Source organism: Somniosus microcephalus, chromosome 29 (genome assembly GCF_052327205.1).
Source record: "Somniosus microcephalus isolate GS21.2 chromosome 29, FLI_Smic_1.0, whole genome shotgun sequence".
NCBI classification, from domain to species: Eukaryota; Metazoa; Chordata; class Chondrichthyes; order Squaliformes; family Somniosidae; genus Somniosus; species Somniosus microcephalus.
The window spans coordinates 38,888,853-38,909,951 of NC_141015.1; the positions used below are offsets into that span (position 1 = coordinate 38,888,853).

At 47.1% G+C, this 21,099-nt stretch overlaps 1 protein-coding gene across 1 annotated transcript in view; it reads left to right on the plus strand.

Moving 5' to 3' along the window:
* Nucleotides 1-21,099, plus strand: part of LOC147098669 (protein transport protein Sec24B-like) — a 52,285-nt gene that overhangs the window by 17,605 nt on the left and 13,581 nt on the right. Inside the window, exons 9-15 of the mRNA XM_085969989.1 lie at nucleotides 4,025-4,080; nucleotides 7,861-8,061; nucleotides 9,454-9,577; nucleotides 11,815-11,973; nucleotides 14,338-14,511; nucleotides 16,474-16,584; nucleotides 18,578-18,753. Coding sequence (XP_085826115.1) covers nucleotides 4,025-4,080; nucleotides 7,861-8,061; nucleotides 9,454-9,577; nucleotides 11,815-11,973; nucleotides 14,338-14,511; nucleotides 16,474-16,584; nucleotides 18,578-18,753 — 1,001 coding nt within the window. The remainder of the gene's footprint in view (nucleotides 1-4,024; nucleotides 4,081-7,860; nucleotides 8,062-9,453; nucleotides 9,578-11,814; nucleotides 11,974-14,337; nucleotides 14,512-16,473; nucleotides 16,585-18,577; nucleotides 18,754-21,099) is intronic.

Genomic DNA, 21,099 nt, shown 5'->3' on the forward strand with positions numbered 1-21,099 from the left:
CACTTGGTTCGAGTATAAAGCAAGGCTTTAATCAACTTGTTTCAAAACATGGAGGTCTAGTTGTACGTCACTAGCTCCTTGTCTTTCAAAATGTCCCTGGCAAGCTGGGCCCACGCCCGAGTATTTATACTCCTTGGACGGCGCCACCAGCTGGCCGTCCAGTGTTATTTCATGAGTTGTTTCTTCATGATGATGAGATTTATAACAGTGGGTGTGGCGGGGAGCGGGTGAGACAGTGTTAGAATCAGTTTGTCCTATTGCATTAACGCACATTTGTTGAAGGTTGACCAGCCAGCCTGGCTCAATGGAACCTGGAGCGTGCACCTGTCACTGAGGGGGGGGGTGCGGGGGTTCCCTCTCAGCTACAGATGACCCAACAGGCAGGGTAGTTGGACAAGCAGCGGGAGGCTTATCAGTGCTCGGTATTGATGAGCTGCACGGTCATAGCTGGTTAAATTCCAGCAGTACTGCCGTGCACGCTTAGGGATCCCGAACCTTGGTTCCTGACCAACCTGCGCCTAAGCTATCTGGACCTGAGCAAGTGGGCCTGGGGCGTTCCTTGTGTCATTTCTGAGTCTGCTGTAGACTAATCAATAGAGATTGATTTGCTAGGATTAGTCAACAATACCATTATCGTTGTAACATAGAATCATAGAATGATACAGCACAGAAGGAGGCCATTCGGCCCATCATGCCTGTGCCGGCTCTTTGTAAGAGCTCTCCAATTAGTCCCACTTCCCCCTGCTCTTTCCCTGTAGCCCAGCGAATTTTTCCTTTTCAAGTATTTACAGTTAACCTTCATGCCCCTGGACTCTCTTCCTACGCCCCTTACCCCTTGCTACATCTCTCCCCGTCTTCTAAAGGCTCCTCAAAATCTAGCTCTTCAACCGCACTTTTAGAATTTTTTTTGTCACAATTTTGCGTCCCATATTTTCATTCGAGTCTTTTCAGGAACTCCCCGCCTCCCTCAAAAAAAAAGTTTCAAAGAATCACCTAATTGTTGCTTCACTTCTCGAGTAACAACTCGCAGGTGTGTGTGAGAAACGTGGGAAATAAACGAGGCTTGAACAAAACGTTCAATTCCATTTCCAGTTTCCATTTTCAACAGGGGTCACACGTTTAAGTTATACAAGGCCAGATCTGGGTTAGAGGTCAGGAGGCGGTTCTTTTCCCAGAGAATCGTGGCCCTCTGGGACAGGCTGCCGTCTCGTGCTGTGGAGGCCAATTTGCTGAATTCCTTCAAGCGAGAGTTGGACCTGTTTCTGGCCGGGGCGGAGATCACCTCTTACAGAAGATAGGCACTGCAGGGAATTCAGGGCCAGAGTGAGCTCCTGGATTAGTTTTGATCACTGAGCTGAGCCGCAGAGGAATTTCCCAGATTTTCTTTTCCCAAATTAGCCTGGGATTTTTATCTTTTTTTGCCTGCAGGATCGTGGAGCAGACTCCCAGTGATGACCATTAATATGGAGTCAATTGCCCTCTTTAAATGGGGAACATACCTGATACCTATTGAAACATAGAAACATAGAAAAATAGGAGCAGGAGTCGGCCATTCGGCCCTTCGAGCCTGCTCCGCCATTCAATATGATCATGGCTGATCCTCTATCTCAATACCATATTCCCGCTCTCTCCCCATACTCCTTGATGCGTTTTGTGTCTAGAAATCTATCTCTTTCTTAAATATATTCAGTGACTTGGCCTCCACCGCCTTCTGTGGTAGAGAATTCCACAGGTTCACCACCCTCTGAGTGAAGAAATTTCTCCTCATCTCAGTCCTAAATGTCCTACCCCATATCCTGAGACTGTGACCCCTTGTTCTAGACCCCCCAGCCAGGGGAAACATCCTCCCTGCATCCAGTCTGTCGAGCCCTGTCAGAATTTTATACGTTTCAATGAGATCCCCTCTCATTCTTCTAAATTCATGTCAGTCCTAAATGTCCTACCCCGTATCCTGAGACTGTGACCCCTCTATTGAGAAAGGGCATTGAGGATTAGATAGATATTAAAAGTACTGCAGTGTGAGGTAGGGAAAGGAATTCCAGTTGCATTTACACCCCGCCCCGTGAGCTGAGAGCGAATCAGTCTCGGGTATGCGGGTATGGAGATCTAACTTACACTGGCTCTTCCAAACCTGTTCTCAGTGAATAACGTTGCAAACCTGCACACAAAACAAAGTGTGAGGTTGGTACCCAAACTGTTCGAGGTCCCGTTTACACTGTGACATTTTTAAGTTTGTGAATACGCTTTTGTAATGATATATCATTCCCTGTTATACAAGGAGCCTTTTCAACCGAGGGTTCTCAGCAGAAGAAAGAACCCAGCGTAAGCTCGAGGAACAGCACCCCATCTTTCGATTAGGCACTTTACAGCCTTCTGGACTCAACATCGAGTTCAGCAATTTCAGATCATAACCTCGGCCCCTATCACATATATATTTTCTTTTTTTTATCCACAATTTTTGTTTGGCCCCTTTTTTTCTTCCCTCCCCCATGGCAGCTGTCCTTCATTCTGCCAGTGCAATTCACACCCCATCTAGAGCCATCCTTTGTTCCTTAACCTGTCCCATTACCACCTCCTCTCGCCTTGAATATCTCTTAATGTCTCTCAATCTCTCCCGCTCTCTATCCTATCACTGACCTTCCCTTTTGTTCTTTCATCCCCTCCCCCTTTTCCCAGCCCCTAAACTTGCTTTCCATTTCCTGCTTTTTTTCCAGCTCTGACGAAAGGTCATTGACCTGAAACGTTAACTCTGTTTCTCTCTTCACGGATGCTGCCTGGCCTGCTGAGTTTTTCCAGCGTTTTCTGTTGTTACTTATAGCACTTATATAGCCTCTTTCACGTCCTTAGGGTGCCCTAAAGCACGTCACTGTTATAATGTAGGCAAATGCGGCAGCCAATTTGCACGCAGTAAGGTTCCACAAACAGCAGAGAGAAAAATGACCAGATAATTATCAGTGTTGTAGGTTGAGGGATAAATATTGGTCAGGATATTTCCCCTGCTTTTTTTTGAATAGTGCCGTGGGATCTTTTACGTCCACCTGAGAGGGCAGACTCTGCACCCATATTCTCTCCATCATGGTAACTGCCAACTTCCACCTCTGTAATATCACCCACCTCAACCCCTACCGCAACCCATCTGCTGCCGAAACCCTCATCCCCGCCTTTGCCATCTCCAGGCTTGACGATTCTAATGCTCCCTTGGCCAGTTTCCCACCATCCATCCTCCATAAACATCGGCTCACCCAAAATTCTGCTACCTGTACCCTATCCCGCACCAAGTCTCCCTCACCCCTCCGATAGCAAAATACTGCGGATGCTGGAAATCCGAAATAACAACAGAAAACGCTGGAAAAACTCAGCAGGCCCGGCAGCATCCGTGGAGAGAGAAACAGAGTCAACGTCTCAGTTCTGAAGAAGGGTTTTGACCTGAAACGTTAACTCTGTTTCTCTCCCTCACCCCAACCCCTGTCCTCGCTGACTTACAATGGCTCCCGGTTCCCCAGTGCCCAAACTTTAAAACCTGCATTCTTGTATTTAAATCCCTTCATGGCCTTGCCCCTCCCTATCCCTGGAACCTCCACCACCCCTACAATTCCCCCACCCCCTCCCAAACTCTCCGTTCCTCTGACTCTGCCCCCTTGCGCATCCTCTCCTTTGCCCCCACCGTTGGCGGCCGTGCCTTCAGCCACCTAGGCCCCACGCTCTCCAAATCCCTTCTTAAACCTCTCCAGCTCCTTCTCCTCCTTAAACCCTCATTTTTGGTCAAGTTTTTAATCACCCTTCTCCGAATATTGTCTTCTTTGGCTGGGCGTCCATTCTCTTCCAATCGTCTCTCTGTGAAACGTGTTGGGACATTTTCCTATGTTAGCAGGCGCTATATAAATGCAAGTTGTTGTTGTTGGTGCTGCGAGTACCGAGGCAGGGCTGGCACCTTGAATCGACAGGAGACGGGAGCTGATTACCTTCTGTTGCTGTACAGAGTTTGTAGTCTTCGCAATGATCACAGGCGTTTGTCTTCTTTCAGATATCTTCGTCCCAAGTGAAGATAAGTTGTTGGTGAATCTTCAACAAAGCAGACAGGTAATATGAGTCCCTTCCTCATTATAATGCAGCTCAGTATTAAATGCACTGCTTTGCACACAGAATTTACAACAACACGGAAACAGGCCATTTGGCCCAACTAGTCCGTGTCATGAATCTTACCATTCATGTAGAAATGATTCATGAGATAACACTGGGAGGCCAGCTGGTGGCGCCGTCCAAGGAGTATAAATACTCGGGCGTGGGCCCAGCTTGCTCAGGATGTTTCTGTAACCAGGAACTAGTGATGTAACTAGAATCTCATGGCTGTGAAACAGTTGATTAAAGCCTTGTTTTATATTCAAACCAAGTGCTTAGTAGTTTTCTTACGTCAGTCCGTGTCGCCGTTTACTCTCCTCACGAGCAAATAGTCCTAATCACATTTGCCCGCCCTGCTCCCATATCCCTTCAATCGCTTTTTCCTTCATCCACCTACCCCGTCTAATCTTGAGTGTTGACAACGTTTCTGCCTCAACCACTAATCCTGGAAGTGAATTCCACAGCCTCACAACTCTCTCTGTGTTAAAGAAGTTTCTCCTGCCCGGCTAGTCAATTATAGTGTGTTGGGGAAGGGTGTTAGAGGGGAAATGCCTCATTTGGTGTTATTATTGAGCAAAGATATCACTCCTTCCTTCTCTTCAGCCCATTAAACTTTTGACTCCATCAGGTACCAGAACTGATACTTGCTTGGATCAATTTATTACAATTCTCGAGAATAAATGAAGCAGTGTAAGACCATTGGGTAGGCAGGCCAAACATTTTGTTGCCAAAGACCCTATGGGCCACACATTAAGGTTAAATTAATATTTTCACTGGCTGGGGAGTCTAGGACTAGGGGGCATAGTCTAAAAATTAGAGCCAGACATAAGTACATAAGAAATAGGAGCAGGAGTTGGCCATTCGGCCCCTCGAGCCTGCTCCACCATTCAATAAGATCATGGCTGATCCTCATCCTCAACTCCACTTTCCTGCCCATATCCCTTGATTCCCCTAGAGTCCAAAAATCTATCGATCTCAGCCTTGAATATACTCAACGACTGAGCCTCCACAGCCCTCTGGGGCAGAGAATTCCAAAGATTCACAAACCTCTGAGTGAAGAAATTCCTCCTCATCTCTGTTGTGTATGTCCCTTTAAGGGAATAACTGGTCTCAGACTGCAGTACCGGCAGTGACCATCCCTGTATAAAAGGCCCTGGCAGGCTTCTGTAGTTTCAGTTTCCAGATTGTCTCCATTCAGTAAAGACTTGTTAAACCAACTCCTGCATTCCGTGTCTCCATTAACACACGGATTTAATAATCTCAGTCTTAAATGACCTACCCCTTATCCTGAGACTATGCCCCCTAGTTCTAGACACTCCAGCCAGGGGGAAACAACCTCTCAGTATCTACCCTGTCAATCCCCTTCAGAATCTTGTATGTTTCAATGAGATCACCTCTCATTCTTCTAAACTCCAGAGTGAAGTTAGGAAGCACGTCTACACACAAAGGGTGGTAGAAGTTTGGATCTCTCTTCCGCAAACAGCAATTGATGTGAGATCAATTGTTAATTTTGAATCTGAGATTGATAGATTTTTGTTAACTAAAGGTATTAAGGGATATGGGGCAAAGGCGGGTATATGGAGTTAGGCCGCAGATCACCCATCATCTCATTCAGTGGCGAAACAGGCTCGAGGGGCTGAATGGCCTCCTCCTGCTCCTGTGTTCCCGTTAAATTGCATACATCTCAAAAGGCTAATTCTAACTGGGTATTCAGACTTGGGATTTATCCGACAATGAGGCAACAGGACTGAGGACAGACTTTTCTAAACCTCCAGGCCCAAGAAATTGGAGCAGGAGGAACCAGCGGAGTAGGAGAAGCTGAGTTTGTGGGTGGCTCCATGACTCATGTGGCCTGCAACCCATAGTTTGGGACAACAACAACTTATATATTTATATAGCGCCTTTAACGTAATAAAACGTCCCAAGGTGCTTCACAGGAGCGTTATCGGAAAAAAAAATTGACACCGAGCCACATAAGATGTTAGGGCAGGTGATCAAAAGCTTGGTTGAAGAGATAGGTTTTAAGGAGCGCCTTGAGGGAGGAAAGAGAGGCGGAGAGGTTTAGGCAGGGAATTCCAGAGCTTGGGGCCTCGGCAACAGAAGGCACCACCGCCAATGGTGGAGCATTTAAAATCGGGGGTGTTCAAAAGGCCAGAATAGGCGGAGTGCAGAGATCTAGGGGGATTATAGGGCTGGAGGAGATTACAGAGGTAAGGAGGGGTGAGGCCATGGAGGGATTTGAAAACAAGGATGAGAATGACACTCCAACATGAGGCAATGTAGGTTCACTGTGCTGGCACAGCGGGTTATGAAGTCAGTCAAAGTGCATATCGTGGAATCCAGGTTATTATTTCAGCAAGATGCTTCAAGGTGTTTTAAGAGCTAATTCTACACCGGTTATTATTTGTTCTTGGCCATATTTATTGCCCATCCTTAGTTGCCCCGAGAGTATTGAGCGTCAACGACACAGTGTGGGACTGGAGTCACATGTAGACCAAGCCAGTTGGGGTGGCAGGCAACGTTCCCGCTAAGCTGCGTGGCCGTGCAGTGGTCTGGAGGTCCTGCGCAGGCTGCTTTTACATTGAAGAAATCGTGCGCGCGCGAAAATTTGAATGGGCCGCGCAGCCAGTTAAAGGGACCGTGCACCTAAAATAAAAATTAGAGGGATCATTGGTGGCAGGTCCCTTCCCTGAAGGATATTGGTGAGCATTTGTGGGTTTTGAAAAAAACAATCTGGCAGCTTTCGGGGTTATCTAACTTTTGTGCCAACATACATATTACGAGATTTATTAAATTCATTTTCACAACTTGGCATTGTCGGATTTCAACTCACAATCTCTAGGTTGCTATTCCAGTACCAGAACTGTAAGAGTTGGTTAAACCAGGGCGAATAGCTAGCATTATGTAGAGGATAGGTTATGGTGATAGGAAGGGTTAAATGGGATTAAATCGGTCTCCGGTCACAGAGAGATGCAGGGACCAGCACTTAGGTGTGAGGTGATGCGATTGTGGACTTTTAATTTCTGGATCAGCACCAACACATCTAAGAACCAGGAGGGTACATGAAGAGAGAATGGGGCTCTCCAATAAATATCGAAAAGAGATAAGAAATTGAAGGCTATCAAGGACAGATGCAGTCACTCACGGATGGAGAATGTTCAGAGAACAATAAACAGATAGTAACAAGCATGTGCGTATAGCGGGGAGGGGCCCATGACCTATAGCCATACGTACTTATACACTAACCGCATGTAGTGGGAACATGCTTACGTACTAACCACACATTTGAATTACGTGATTAACCTTATAAAAATACTGCACACCGGAGCACTTTAGGAACTCTGCCTATCTTGTATAGGGCTATCGTGAGTGGTCTAAAGGACACAGCTTAGGACCCCCCTGATGAGTTCTCTGGTCGTGAGCAACATTGGTACCGGTCTCATGAGCACTGCATGTAATGGGTTGTATTAGTGTGTTTGTTAGTAAAGATTATTAATCAGATGTTTCTCTACCTCTTGATTCCACGTGCTTGTACGATAAGGGAAGGATAGTGAGTATCCTGAAACCCAACGGTAACCAGTCGGCTAACTTACCCTTATAGATATATCAGTAGTAAAAAGCCTGAATCAGATTGTGAAATTACGCAAAGATCCATGTGACTCAGCTCCTGCGCGGCGATGTGTTTGAATGCGACCGTGCCTGTTATAATTCGTCTACTAATTCTCCACTTCTGTGCCACAGCTCGTTGTCTCCCTGCTCGAGGAATTGCCAGATATGTTCAGAGAGACTCAGAAGAGACAGTGCGCTTTTGGGCCTGCTCTGCAGGCTGCTCAGAAACTCCTGACATATTGTGGTGGGCGTGTGTCTGCTTTCCTGACCCAGTTACCCAGCATAGGCTGTGGGTCCTTGCAACCGCGGGAAGACCCTGGCGATAGTACTCTGGTAGGTTGAGTTTTCTCCTGTGACCCATTACCTTAGTGGAAGAATCTTATTGTTCAGAAGGTGATTGTCTCACAAATTACAAAGAATTACATAGAAGGTACAGCACAGAGACAGGCCATTCGGCCCAACTGGTCTATGCTTCACGCGAGTCTCCTCCCACCCCTCTTCATCTCATCCTATCAGCATATCAGCTGTGGCTCAGTGGGTAGCATACACGCCTCTGAGTCAGAAGATTGTGGGTTCAAGTCCCACTCCAGGGACTTGAGCACATAAAACTAGGCTGACACTCCCAGTGCAGTGCTGAGGGAGTGCTGCACTGTCGGAGGTGCCGTCTTTCAGATGAGACGTTAAACCGAGGTCCTCTCAGGTGGACGTAAAAGATCCCATGGCACTATTTCGAAGAAGAGTAGGGGGGTTATCCCCGGTGTCCTGGCCAATATTTATCCCTCAACCAACATAACAAAAACAGATTATCCAGTCATTATCACATTGCTGTTTGTGGAAGCTTGCTGTGCGCAAATTGGCTGCCGCGTTTCCCACATTATGACAGTGACTCCACTTCAAAAGTACTTCATTGGCTGTAAAGCACTTTGGGACGTCTGGTGGTCGTGAAAGGTGCTATATAAATGCAAGTCTTTTATATCCTATTCCTTTCTCCCTCAAATGTTTATCTAGCTTCCCATTAAATGTATCCGTGCTATTCGCCTCAACCACTCCCTGTGGTAGCGAGTTCCACATTCTCACCACTCTCTGGGTAAAGAAGTTTCTTCTGAATTCCCTATTGGATTTATTAGCGACTATCTTATATTGATGGCCTGCAGTTTTGGACTCTCCCACGAGTGGAAACATCTTCTCTACGTCTATCCCATCGAACCCCTTCATAATTTTAAAGCCGTCTATCAGGTCTGGAGAAAAGAGCCCCATTCAATCTTCCCTGATAGGTATAACCTCTCAGTTCTGATATTATCCTTCTAAATCTTCTTTGCACCTTCTCCAGTGCTTCCATATCCTTTTCTCTAATATGGTGACCAGAACTGTGCACGGTGTGGCCTAACCAAGGTTCTATACAAGTTTAACATCACTTCTCTGCTTTTCAGTTCTGTCCCTCTAGAAATGAACCCCAGTGCTTTATTTGGCCTTGTTAACCTGCGTTGCTACTTTTAGTGATTTGTGCAAGTTGTGAGCTGTCAACGGTGTTTCCTTTCCCACAATGAACAATCCACCCTTGTTGCTCCTTAAGTTGCAAATGCCATTTCTCACAATCTTTCACAGTATGAACTTTTAATATACCTTAAAAAAAAACACTAGCGATCAAGATAAGACATAGATGTGGCTCTGCATTCAAAGTGCTCAAATTTAATGGCTTTTTCCCTCTCCCTCTCCCTCCACCAGGGTGCTAAGCACCTGGGACCAGCCGTCGATTTCTACAAGGTGCTTGCACTCGAGTTCTGCGGCCAGCAGACGGGGGTGGACTTATTCTTGTTGAGCCAGCGATACACCGACCTTGCTTCTATAGGTGAGTGTTTGCGGTAATGGTGATTTCAGTCAGCGCCACGGGGCATTTTATCATAGAATGATACAGCACAGCAGGAGGCCATTCAGCCCATCGTGCCTGTGCCGGCTCTTTGAAAGAGCTCTCCAATTAACCCCACTCCCCCCTGCTCGTTCCCCACAACCCTGTAAATATTCCCCTTCAAGTATTTGAAGGGGAAGTCCTGCTCTACTGTAATCCTGAAACAGCTGACTTAGTGTGGCACGGTATCTTGTTGTATTGACACGTTGTAGGAGGGTGAGGTCCAGGTTTGTTGACTCGCCCACACTTTCTGAGTTCCTGACTTTTGTTGGGCAGTTTGCAGGAGTGGTGATACTTTACACCAAAAGAGCAAAAAAATGACATGCGTAGAATTTACAGCGCAGAAACAGGCCGTTTGGCCCAACTGGTCCATGCCAGTGTTCAGTGCGGCCACTCATTTTTTTTTTCGGGCGCTGTCCCTTTAAATTTGCTGCGCGGCCGCGATATCTTTTCCAGCGGCAACAGCTGGTAAGCGGCCTGCGCGGGACCTCCCGATAGAACATAAGAACATAAGAAATAGGAGCAGGAGTAGGCCAATCGGCCCCTCGAGCCTGCTCCGCCATTCAATAAGATCATGGCTGATCTGATCCTAACCGCCAATCTACTATCACAGAACCATCTCCTGAATCTAACAGAATTAGACACACGAAATAGGAGCAGGATCAGGCTACACGGCCCCTGGGCCCGCTCCGCTACCCACAGGGCCATGACCGATCCGAACCTAGATTCATGTCCAAATTCCTGCCCGCTCCCCGTAACCCTTAATTTCCTTTACTTCTAGGAAACTGTCTATTTCTGTTTTAAATTTATGTAATGATGTAGCTTCTACAGCTTTTTGGGGCAGCATATTCCATGGACCTACCACCCTCTGAGTGAAGTAGTTCCTCCTCATCTCAGTTTTGAAAGAGCAGCCCCTTATTCTAAGACTATGCCCCCTAGTTCTAGTTTCACCCATCATCGGGAACATCCTCCCCGCATCCACCCGATCCAACCCCTTCACAATCTTATATGTTTCAATAAGATCGCCTCTCATTCTTCTGAACTCCAGTGAGTAGAGTCCCAATCTACTCAACCTCTCCTCATATGTCCATCCCCTCATCCCCGGGATTAACCGAATGAACCTTCTTTGTACTGACTCGAGAGCAAGTATGTCTTTTCTTAAGGATGGACACCAAAACTGTACGCAGTATTCCAGGTGCGGTCTCACCAATACCTTGTACAATTAAGATAGATGGGTGGCCGCGCGCTCGCGCACTTTAGGGGGAACGTTGCTGGTGTTTATGCTCCACACGAGCCACCTCCCACCCCTCTTCATCTCACCCTATCAGCATATCCTTCTATTCCTTTCTCCCTCATATGTTTATCTAGCTTCCCCTTAAATACATCTATTTCGCCTCAGCTACCCCTAGTTTTGGTCCAAAGTGGATAACCTCGCATTTATCCACATTATACTGCATCTTCTCTACGTCTACCCTATCCAAACCCTTTCATAATCTTAAAGACCTCTATCAGGTCTTCCCTTTTCTAGAGAAAAGAGCCCCAGCTTGTTCCAATCTTTCCTGATAGGATCTATCAACTGGTCATTGTTTTTTTTGCAGTTTCCAGAATAGCGTTGCAGACCCTTGTGGGCAGCTCAGCTTCTCACTCGGTAGCAGTTTGTGTTTATACTGCGTCTTCAATGCATTCAACATTCTCGGGCAGTTAACCAAAGAGAGAAAGATTGTACACCGAGCATTAGTTGTAGATGAGTTGGGTGGGTGACCAAAGGCAGGATTGGAGGGGGTCAGTGTTGAGGGGGCTTCTGAAAGGGGAGAGAGGTGGCGGGGCAGAGGGGTTTAGTGGGAGGGGTCCAGTGAGTAGGGCCAGCTCAGTTTGAGAAATGGGGGTGGGTGAGAGATGGCGGGACGGGAAGAAGTGTTTGGTCATGATGGTCTGGCCACCATGGTGTGGGGCAGGCTTGATGGACCAGCTGGTCTTTCCCTGCCCATCAATTTCGTATGTTCCATTGGGACAGGTGAGCTGAACGAGTGTGGGGAAAAATACCTCACGGAATTGGGAGACTGATGGGGGAGGACAGTTGATTAAAGGGGGAGGCTGGTCAAAAGGGTGTTAACTTGCTGGCTGATGTTGTCGAAGACCCGGTTAAGTGACCGTACTGCACAGTTGATGTGTTTTTGCAGCTTGCGTTCCCAGGTACACGTGTGGCTATGTGTACTATTACCCAGCATTCCATCATATCCACAGCTCCGCCCTGGTTGAGAAACTCCGGGAAGAGTTCCGATGCCACCTGACCCGCTCTGTCGGCTATGAGGGGCTACTGAGGATCCGCTACACACAAGGTGAGTGGACGAGTGACCCAGAGTGGAAGTGAACGAACGTATCTGGCCTGGATAATTTACAGCACGTTGGCAGAATGCAGGAAATTAAAACAAAGCCTACCCGAGCCAAACCGATTCAGTTATAAATTGCAGTATGGGGCGCAGTATAAGGGACATGTATTTCTCATGTATTTCTCATCCCCTCCTTGCTGTTGGATTGCCTGTCCCGGGGGGGCGGAGGGGGGGGGTAGCGAAAGTGGTTTGGAGACGGGAGCTAGCAGTGAGTATAATGGAAAATTGGAGTAAGGACCACTTCTTGGAGGTGACCTCATTTAGACCCACCTTTTGGAGTTTGGGATCCCCTGTTAAGGAAGGCCAATAGTGCATTTTTGGGAGTTTAAGATGGCATGGGCGGCGGGGGGGGGGGGGGAAGTGGAAGGAAGCTATAGTGGTTGGTATGCATTTTGCTTGCATATTTGTTCATATGTCTTTATGGATGTTTGTGTTTATTTAAGTGTATGTGTGTGTTTATGTGTGTCTATATGTGAGGAGGCTGGTGTGGAGCATAAACACCAGCAGAGACCAGCTGGGCCGAATGGCCTGTTTCTGTGCTGTACATCCTATGTAAACATTCAACTAATTGAGTATTTCCCACCGCATTAAATGAGTAAATGTTTCTGGACTGGAAGGGATAGCCAGAGCAGGAGCATCCCAGCTTTTCGTCTTCTTGGGCCACTTAGGTACACGCTATAGCGTCTCAGGGGCCACGTGTAAAGTTCAAATCAATGTTCCCATTAATTTGAAGACATCTTAAGCTCCAGATATGAACAGATCTTGGTGTTCCGATTTAGGATTTATCCATCAATAAGGCCGCAGCGTTCAAAACAGTCCTTTCCAAACCTTCTGGCCCACATAAGTCAAATAGGAAAAACCAATAAGGAATATAAACATGAAATATACGAACGTATGAAATTGACAGGCAGGGAAAGACCAGCTGGTCTGTCAAGCCTGCCTCCACACCATGATGGCCAGACCATCATGTCTAAACACTCCTTCCCAACAGGTCCAGACAGTGCGCGGTCGAGGGGAACATACGTCCCGGCTGCCTGGCCTCTCTTCTGCGGCTACATGGCTCAGTGGGTAGCAACCTCACCTCTGAGTCAGAAGGTTGTGGGTTCAAGTCCCACTCCAGGGACTTGAGTACAAAAAGCTAGCCTGACACTCCTGTGCAGTGCTGAGGGAGTGCTGCACTGTCAGAGGTGCCGTCTTTCAGATGAGACGTTAAACCGAGGCCCCGTCTGCCCTCTCAGGTGGACATAAAAGATCCCACGGCACTATTTTGAAGAATAGCAGGGGAGTTCGCCCCGGTGTCCTGGGGCCAATATTTTTCCCTCAATCAACATCACTAAAACAGATTATCTGGTCATTATGTCATTGATGTTTGTGGGAGCTTGCTGTGCGCAAATGGCTGCCGCGTTTCCTACATTACAACAGTGACTACACTTCAAATGTACTTCATTGCCTGTAAAGCGCTTTGGGGCGTCCGGTGGTCGTGAAAGGCGCTATAGAAATGCAAGTCTTTCTTTCTTTCTTTACGTGCACGCCCGGGTGCCCCTGAAGAGGGAGCGCGCGGTGTCCGCCGGTACGCTTGAGGCTTTCCGCGACCGGTGGGCATCATCGAGCCGGCCTGCAACGTCGCAATTTGATAAAAGCTTTGCTTCCTGGTTTTCATTTATCGATCCAAATTGAACCATTTTCGTCGACGCTTCTTTAAAAAGGGGGGGGGTGCACGTCTGTTTGTTTGATTCATAGAATCTTACAGCACAGAAGGAGGCCATTCGGCCCATCGTGCCTGTGCCGACTCTTAGAAAGAGCTCTCCAATTAGTCCCACTCCCCAGCACTTTCCCAAAGCCCCTGTCAATTTTTTCCCTTCAAGTATTTATGCAACTCCCTTTTGAAAGTTACTATTGAATCTGCTTACCCCGCCCTTTCAGGCAGCGCATTCCAGATCACAACAACTCGCTGCGATCTCCCCCTCTGGTTCTTTTGCCATTCTGATTGTGATTGGTGACACAGTCACCCGCACAGACCAATCAAAAGACCAAGAACACATTCGTCGTGGTAACCTTTGACATGAATCAGTCATCCATGAAAGAAAGACTTATGAAATAATACTGAGCGACCTGCGGGTGGCGCTGTCCAGGGAGAGTATAAATACTCAGGCACGGGCCCAGCTTGCGCAGAACATTCTTAACAGGAACTAGTGAAGGACACAACTAGACCTCCATTGTGTAAAACAGTTGATTAAAGCTTTGTTTAACGCTTAGACCAAGTGCCTAGTAGTTTTCTTACGTTGACCATCATTTCACATCTCTGATTTTTAGGCCTTGTCCTGGACACCTTCTATGGAAACTCGTTTCTGCAGACAACACAGGTGCTGTCCCTGCCCTATGTCTGTCCACAGGCAGAGTTTGCCTTTCAGATGATGATAGACGAGGCTGTAACTGAGAGCTCGCTTGTGGTCTTCCAGACCTCTCTACTCTACACTTCCTGCCAAGGTAGGATGGAACTTGCCCAGCACTTCCTCGAGCTCAGTGCAAATGCTTTCATATCAGCACTTCAAGTGGGAAACATAGAAACATAGAAGATAGGAGCAGGAGTAGGCCATTCGGCCCCTTGAGCCTGCTCCGCCATTTAATGAGATCATGGCTGATCATCCAAGCTAAGTACCCTGTCCCTGCTTTCTCCCCATACCCCTTGATCCCTTTAGCCTTAAGAAATATATCTAACTCCTTCTTGAATATATTTAATGCATTGGCCGCAACTGCCTTCTGTGGCAGAGAATTCCACAGGTTCACCACTCTCTGGGTGAAGAAATTCCTCCTCATCTCTGTCCTAAATGGCTTACCCCTTATCCTTAGACTGTGACCCCTGGTTCTGGACTCCCCAACCATCGGGAACATCCTTCCTGTATCTAGTCTGTCTAGTCCTGTTAGAATTTTATAAGTTTCAATGGGATCCCCTCTCATTCTTCTAAACTCTAGCGAACATAAGCCTAATCGACCCAATCTCTCCTCATACGTCATCCCAGGTATCAGTCTGGTGAATCTTTGCTGCACTCCCTCCATGGCAAGAACATCCTTCCTCAGATAAGGCGACCAAAATTGCACACAATACTCAAGGTGTGGTCCCACCAAGGCCCTGTACAACTGCAGCAAGACATCCTTGCTCCTGTACTCGAATGCTCTTGCTATGAAGGCCAACATACCATTTGCCTTCTTAACTGCCTGCTGCACCTGCATGCTTACCTTCAGCGACTGGTGCACAAGAACACCCAGGTCTCGTTGCACTTCCCCTTTTCCAAATCTATTGCCATTCAGATAATAATCTGCCTTCCTGTTTTTGCCACCAAAGTGGATAACCTCGCATTTATCCACATTATACTGCATCTGCCATGCATCTGCCCAATCACCTAACCTGTCCAAATCATACTGGAGTTTCTCTGCATCCTCCTCACAGCACACACGCCCACCCAGCTTTGTGTTGTCTGCAAATTTGGAGATATTACATCTAGTTCCTTGTCTAGATCATTAATATATATTGTGAATAGCTGAGGTCTTAGCACCGATCCCTGTGCCCCCCCCCCCCCCGAAGGACGTGGCCCTGACTGAGTCACCCACTGATCTTCCCTTCCTCTTGGGGACCACTGGTCTTTGCTTGGTGCCCTCATTGGAGCAGCACACCTGAGGTCGTGACCCTTTCCGAGCAGTCCGTGCTTTTATTCACGTATCTGGGGGCCGCAGGGAGAGCGATGGCTGCTTTCTGTTGGGGAAAGATGCTTTTCTGCTTATCAAGGGGGTCAGATGACGGTGCTCGAAATGCAATGTTTTCCTTCTTTTTGCATTCAGTGCCAACCTCAAGCACTCCCGGGTCACACGGGGCAGTTAGACCAGCTGGATTCTAAGAGTCACAGTCTTCTCCAGGGCTGATGGCATGTGCTGCTTGATATCAGGAAGTGGGTTTTGCATTTCGATAACCCTTTATCGTAGAAATATAGAATGATACCGCACAGAGGGAGGCCATTCGACCCATCGTGCCTGTGCCGGCTCTTTGAAAGAGCTCACCAATTAGTCACACTCCCCCCTGCTCTTTCCCCCAAAGCCCTGTAAATTCTTCCTTTTCAGGCAGCGCATTCCAGATCACAACAACTGGCTGTGTGGGGAAAAAAAAAAAAATGTTTCCTCATGTCGCCTCTGGTTCTTTTGCCAATCACCTTAAAGCTGTGTCCTCTGGTTACCGAACTGGAAACAGTTTCTTCTTATCTACTCTATCAAAACCCTTAATGATTTTGAACACCTCTATCAAATCTCCCCTTAACCTTCTCTGCTGTAAGGAGAACAACCCCGGCTTCTCTGTGTTCTGACATTTCTCTACCATAAGCCCCTGTCCCATTTATTTTTGGCCAAGGTTTGCGGAGCACAACAGTGGAGGATGATGTTTAGAGCGTGCTTGTTTTGCAGGTGAATGGCGGGTTCGAATCTACACGTACTGCCTGCCCATTGTCAGCTCCGTCAGCGAAGTTTATGCAGGAGTCAATGTGGCCGCCATCGTGGGAATTCTTTCTAAAATGGGTAAGATATCGAGACAACTGTGGTAAAATGAGCAGTAACACAAAGATAGTAAGAGATATCATCGAATGGACACATCACATACAACATATGGTGGCCTCCCCCCCTGCCCCCCTCCCCATAACCAGAATGATACCGGGGCTAAAAGGGTTAAATTATGAGGAGACTAGGTGACATGAATCTTGTCATTCATGTGGAAATGACTTATGAAATAATACTGGGCGGCCTGCTGGTGGCGCTGTCCAGGGAGAGTATAAATACTCGGACATGGGCCCAGCTTGCTCAGGACATTCTTTAACAGGAACTAGTGAAGGACACAGCTGGACCTCCATGTTGAAAAACAGTTGATTAAAGCTTTGTTTAATACCTAGGCCAAGTGCCTAGTAGTTTTCTTACGTCACTAGGTTGCATAGACTAGGCTTGTATTCCCTTAAGTATAGAAGATTAAGGGGTGAACTAATTGATGATTAAAGGATTTGATGGGGTAGAGAGAGATAAACTATTTCCTCTGGTCGGGGAGTCCAGTACAAGGGGGCGTCACCTTAAAATTAGAGCCAGGTTGTTCAGGGGTGATGTCAGGAAGCACTTCTTCACTCAAAGGGTGGTGGAAATCTGGAACTCTCTCCCCGCAAAAAGCTGTTGCGTCTAGGGGTCAATTGAAAATGTTTTTGTTGGGTAAGGGTAAGTAAAGGTTACGGAACCGAGGCAGGTAAATGGAGTTAAGATACAGATCAGCCATGATCTCACTGAATGGCGGAACAGGCTCGAAGGGCTGAATGGCCTCCTCCTGTTCCTAAGCCCTGGCAATCGGGGCCCATAGCCCAGACAACTCAGTTCTATTTGCGCTTATACTTATTATTTACTGTTTGAATTTTGTGGGCCTGGCGGTTTGGAAAGGGCTGCTCTTAGAGTTGTTGGTTGGCTCGTTGATGGATAGACCCTAAATCAGAGCCCCAAGATCCATTAGCATCAGATAACTTGAGTTATATGCTAACACGGAGTTAAGCATCAGAAGGGGTGCGCGAGGCTCCACCTATGTGGCCCATGACGGCAAAAGTTTGGACACACCTGGAATGCAGGACACCGGAAGAGGAGTGGAACTGGTAATGACAGGGTTTGGTAGTGGTACCATATTTTGGGATCGAGTTGGTGGATAACAATGGTTCATGGAAGATGGGACATACAACAGCTTATATTTATCCAGCGCCTTTAATGTAGTAAAACGTCCCAAGGCGTTTCACAGGAGCGATTATCAAACAAAAATTTGACACCGAGCCACACAAGGAGATATTAGGGCAGGTGACCAAAAGCTTAGTCAAAGAGGTAGGTTTTAAGGAGCCTCTTAAAGGAGGAGAGGGAGGCGGAGAGGTTTAGGGAGGGAATTCCAGGGCTTAGGACTGAGGCAGCTGAAGGCACGGCCGCCAATGGTGGAGCGATTAAAATCGGGGGATGCGCAAGAGGTCCGGAATTGGAGGAGCGCAGAGATCTCGGAGGGTTGTAGGGGCTGGAGGAGGTTACAGAGATAGGGAGGGGCGAGGCCATGGAGGGTTTGAAAACATGGATGAGAATTTTAAAATCGAGGCATTGCCGGATCGGGAGCCAATGTAGGTCAGCGAGCACGGGGTGATGTTGTGTAAGAGGCAGGACAAGGAACAATAGATCAGGAAGAGCGATGATAGTACTGGTGCAAAGTTGTGCTTTTAGGGAAATGAGGTAGAGTTGGGTTAAGAGCAAGGTCAACACAGGTAAGTGATAAAGATTAAAGGTGTATGTTTTGATATTTCATGGTTAATATTACTTAAAGCTATTTCTGATATGCAATGAGATTTTATTACTTTAATATTAAGGTTATTATTGTGCGTGCTGGAAACTTCTTAAAAAAGTGAGCAGCTCAGGGGGTCCAGAATGTCCTGCAGCTGCCAGCAGTCTAAGGGTTAAAGAAATTGTTCTTGTGTCTCCTCGTCTTTACGTGCTCGTTCTCTCTCTTTTCCTGCAGCAGTGGATCGTTCAGTGAGGCTCTGCCTGGCTTACACCCGAGATGAGTTGATCAAAGTTCTCACTGATGTCCTTGTTGCCTATCGCACCTCGGCTTGCAGTCCACAGCAGTCCACACTCACCGCCCCCCACAGTCTGCAGCAACTTCCACTCTATGTCCTGGCCCTACTAAAGCAGGTGAGAGGTAACAGAACAAGGAACGTAGGACCAGGAATAGGCCATTCAGCCCCTCGAGCCTGTTCTGCCATTCATTTAGATCAAGGCTCGCCACAGAGATTTACAACAACAACAACTTGTATTTATATAGCATCTTTAACGTAGTAAAATGCCCCAAGGTGCTGCACAGCAGTGTTATAAGACAAAATATTTGACACCGAGCCACATAAGGAGAAATTAGGGCAGGTGACCAAAAGCTTGGTCGAAGAGGTAGGTTTTAAGGAGCGTCTTAAAGGAGGAAAGAGAGGTAAGCGAGGCGGAGAGGTTTAGGCAGGGAATTCCAAAGCTTAGGGCCTAGACAATAGAAGGCCAATGGTTTTGCGATTATAATCAATGATGCTCAAGAGGGCAGAATTAGAGGAGCGCAGATATCTCTGGGGGTTGTGGGGCTGGAGGAGATTACAGAGATGGGGAGGGGCGAAACCATGGAGGGATTTGAAAACAAGGATGAGAATTTTGAAATCAAGGTGTTGCTTAACCGGGAGCCAATGTAGGTCAGTGAGCACAGGGGTGATGGGTGAACGGGACTTGGTGCGAGTTAGGACATGGGCAGCCGAGTTTTGGATGACCTCAAGCTTACGTAGGGTAGAATGTGGGAGGCCAGCCAGAAGTGTGTTGGAATAGTCAAGTCTCGAGGTAACAAAGGCATGGATGCATGATTTACGTGACAGATAAGCACCTTTGAAGGTAAAGGGTGAACTGATCAAATAATTTGTCCTATGCAGTCAGCCACTTCCACAATCTATAATATTCTCTGATTTTTTTCAGTTCTGACGAAAGGTCATCGACCTGAAACATTAATTCTGTTTCTCTCTCCACAAATGCTGAGTATTTCCAGCATTTTCTTTTATATAATATTGTTTTTTTCCCCCCCATTGGCCCAGAAATTCGGGTCGGAGGCTTCCCGCGGGTGCAAACCCCCGACCTGCACTTACCTAGCGCGCCGGCCGTTGAGCTGTGGGCCCGCGTGGGATTCTGATCCTGGGCCTGCTCCAACTGCCGGCGCGCAGTGCTTGCGTATCCCAGGGGCGCAGTTAGTTCGATGCGTCCCCTGGGATCACGTGGGCCATGGCGAGCCAATCGGAGCAGAGAATGCTTCATTCATAAGTTTGACAGGAAGGGCTGTCAAACTTATAAATACTATAAGCCTCAAAACAAATCTTCAAATAAATAAAAAAAAATCACATTTTTTAAATAAACTATAAATTACATGAAATAACTATTTTAAACAATAATTTAAATTTTTGAAAAAAATAATTTTATTTTCTAACGGGGCTAAAAATAAACTTACCTTTTTTAAAAGTATTTAAAAATAATAAACCTGTGGAAAAAATGTTTTAATTTAAATTAATTCACCACTTACCTTGTAAAAAGCAGGCCTTGCGACTGCTTTTTATATGTCTAACTTCTGGAGACTTACCCTCCCGGGAAAACCTGCAAAAAAAACGTAAGTTCGATGCGCACGCGCTGCCTCTCCCGCGCACGCGTTACACCTCTTAACCCCTTCTTTCAGGGGAACGGAAGTGCCGGTTTCCCGCGCATGCGCAGTGCATGCAGGAAACCGGCACTTCCATTGGGCTTATGGGTGAGTACCCCGTGCGTACTCACCCGTGGAGACCCGAATTTCTGGGCCAATATTGTGGGGTTCACCCTGACTATTTAATGCACGGTTGCTGGTTTATGATGAGGGAATAAGTAAAAAATCCATTTGTATTCTATCAGGTTCTACGATTTCAAACAAAACTTCAGAATGTTTGTGCATAACCTAACTCTGTAACCGTGGGTTCGATCCCAGAAGCGGAAGGGTGAACGGACGGTTTAGATTTCGCTGCTTCACACACAGGATGATGAGTTTGTTAAACAGACTGCCCAGGGAGATGGTTGAGGCAGACGTTGCCGGCAAATGCAAAAATAGGAGCTGGATAGTTTTTTTGGGGGCAAATGAAGCAATTGAGGAATGCAACGGATAAAGTACAGCGAGCTATCGTTTGAACGTTGGCTCCGGCTGCAGTGGTCTTCTGCAGGCCTGCACATTCCTCTCTTCCTATCATGGCCGTTCCACTCTTCAACTCTGGCCTGCCGACCTCTGCTCCCTCTGTGTCCAGTGGATAATCGAACCATCTCAGTCGAGACTGCGCCCGCAAATCTCCGACCCCCGTTCCCACCAGATATTTGTACAGTCCCTTTTAGAAGGAATTAATTGACATGTCCTGGGGCCAATATTTATCCCTCAACCAACACAACAGAAACAGATTATCTGGTCATTCTCACATTGCTGTTTGTGGGAGCTTGCTGTGTGCAAATTGG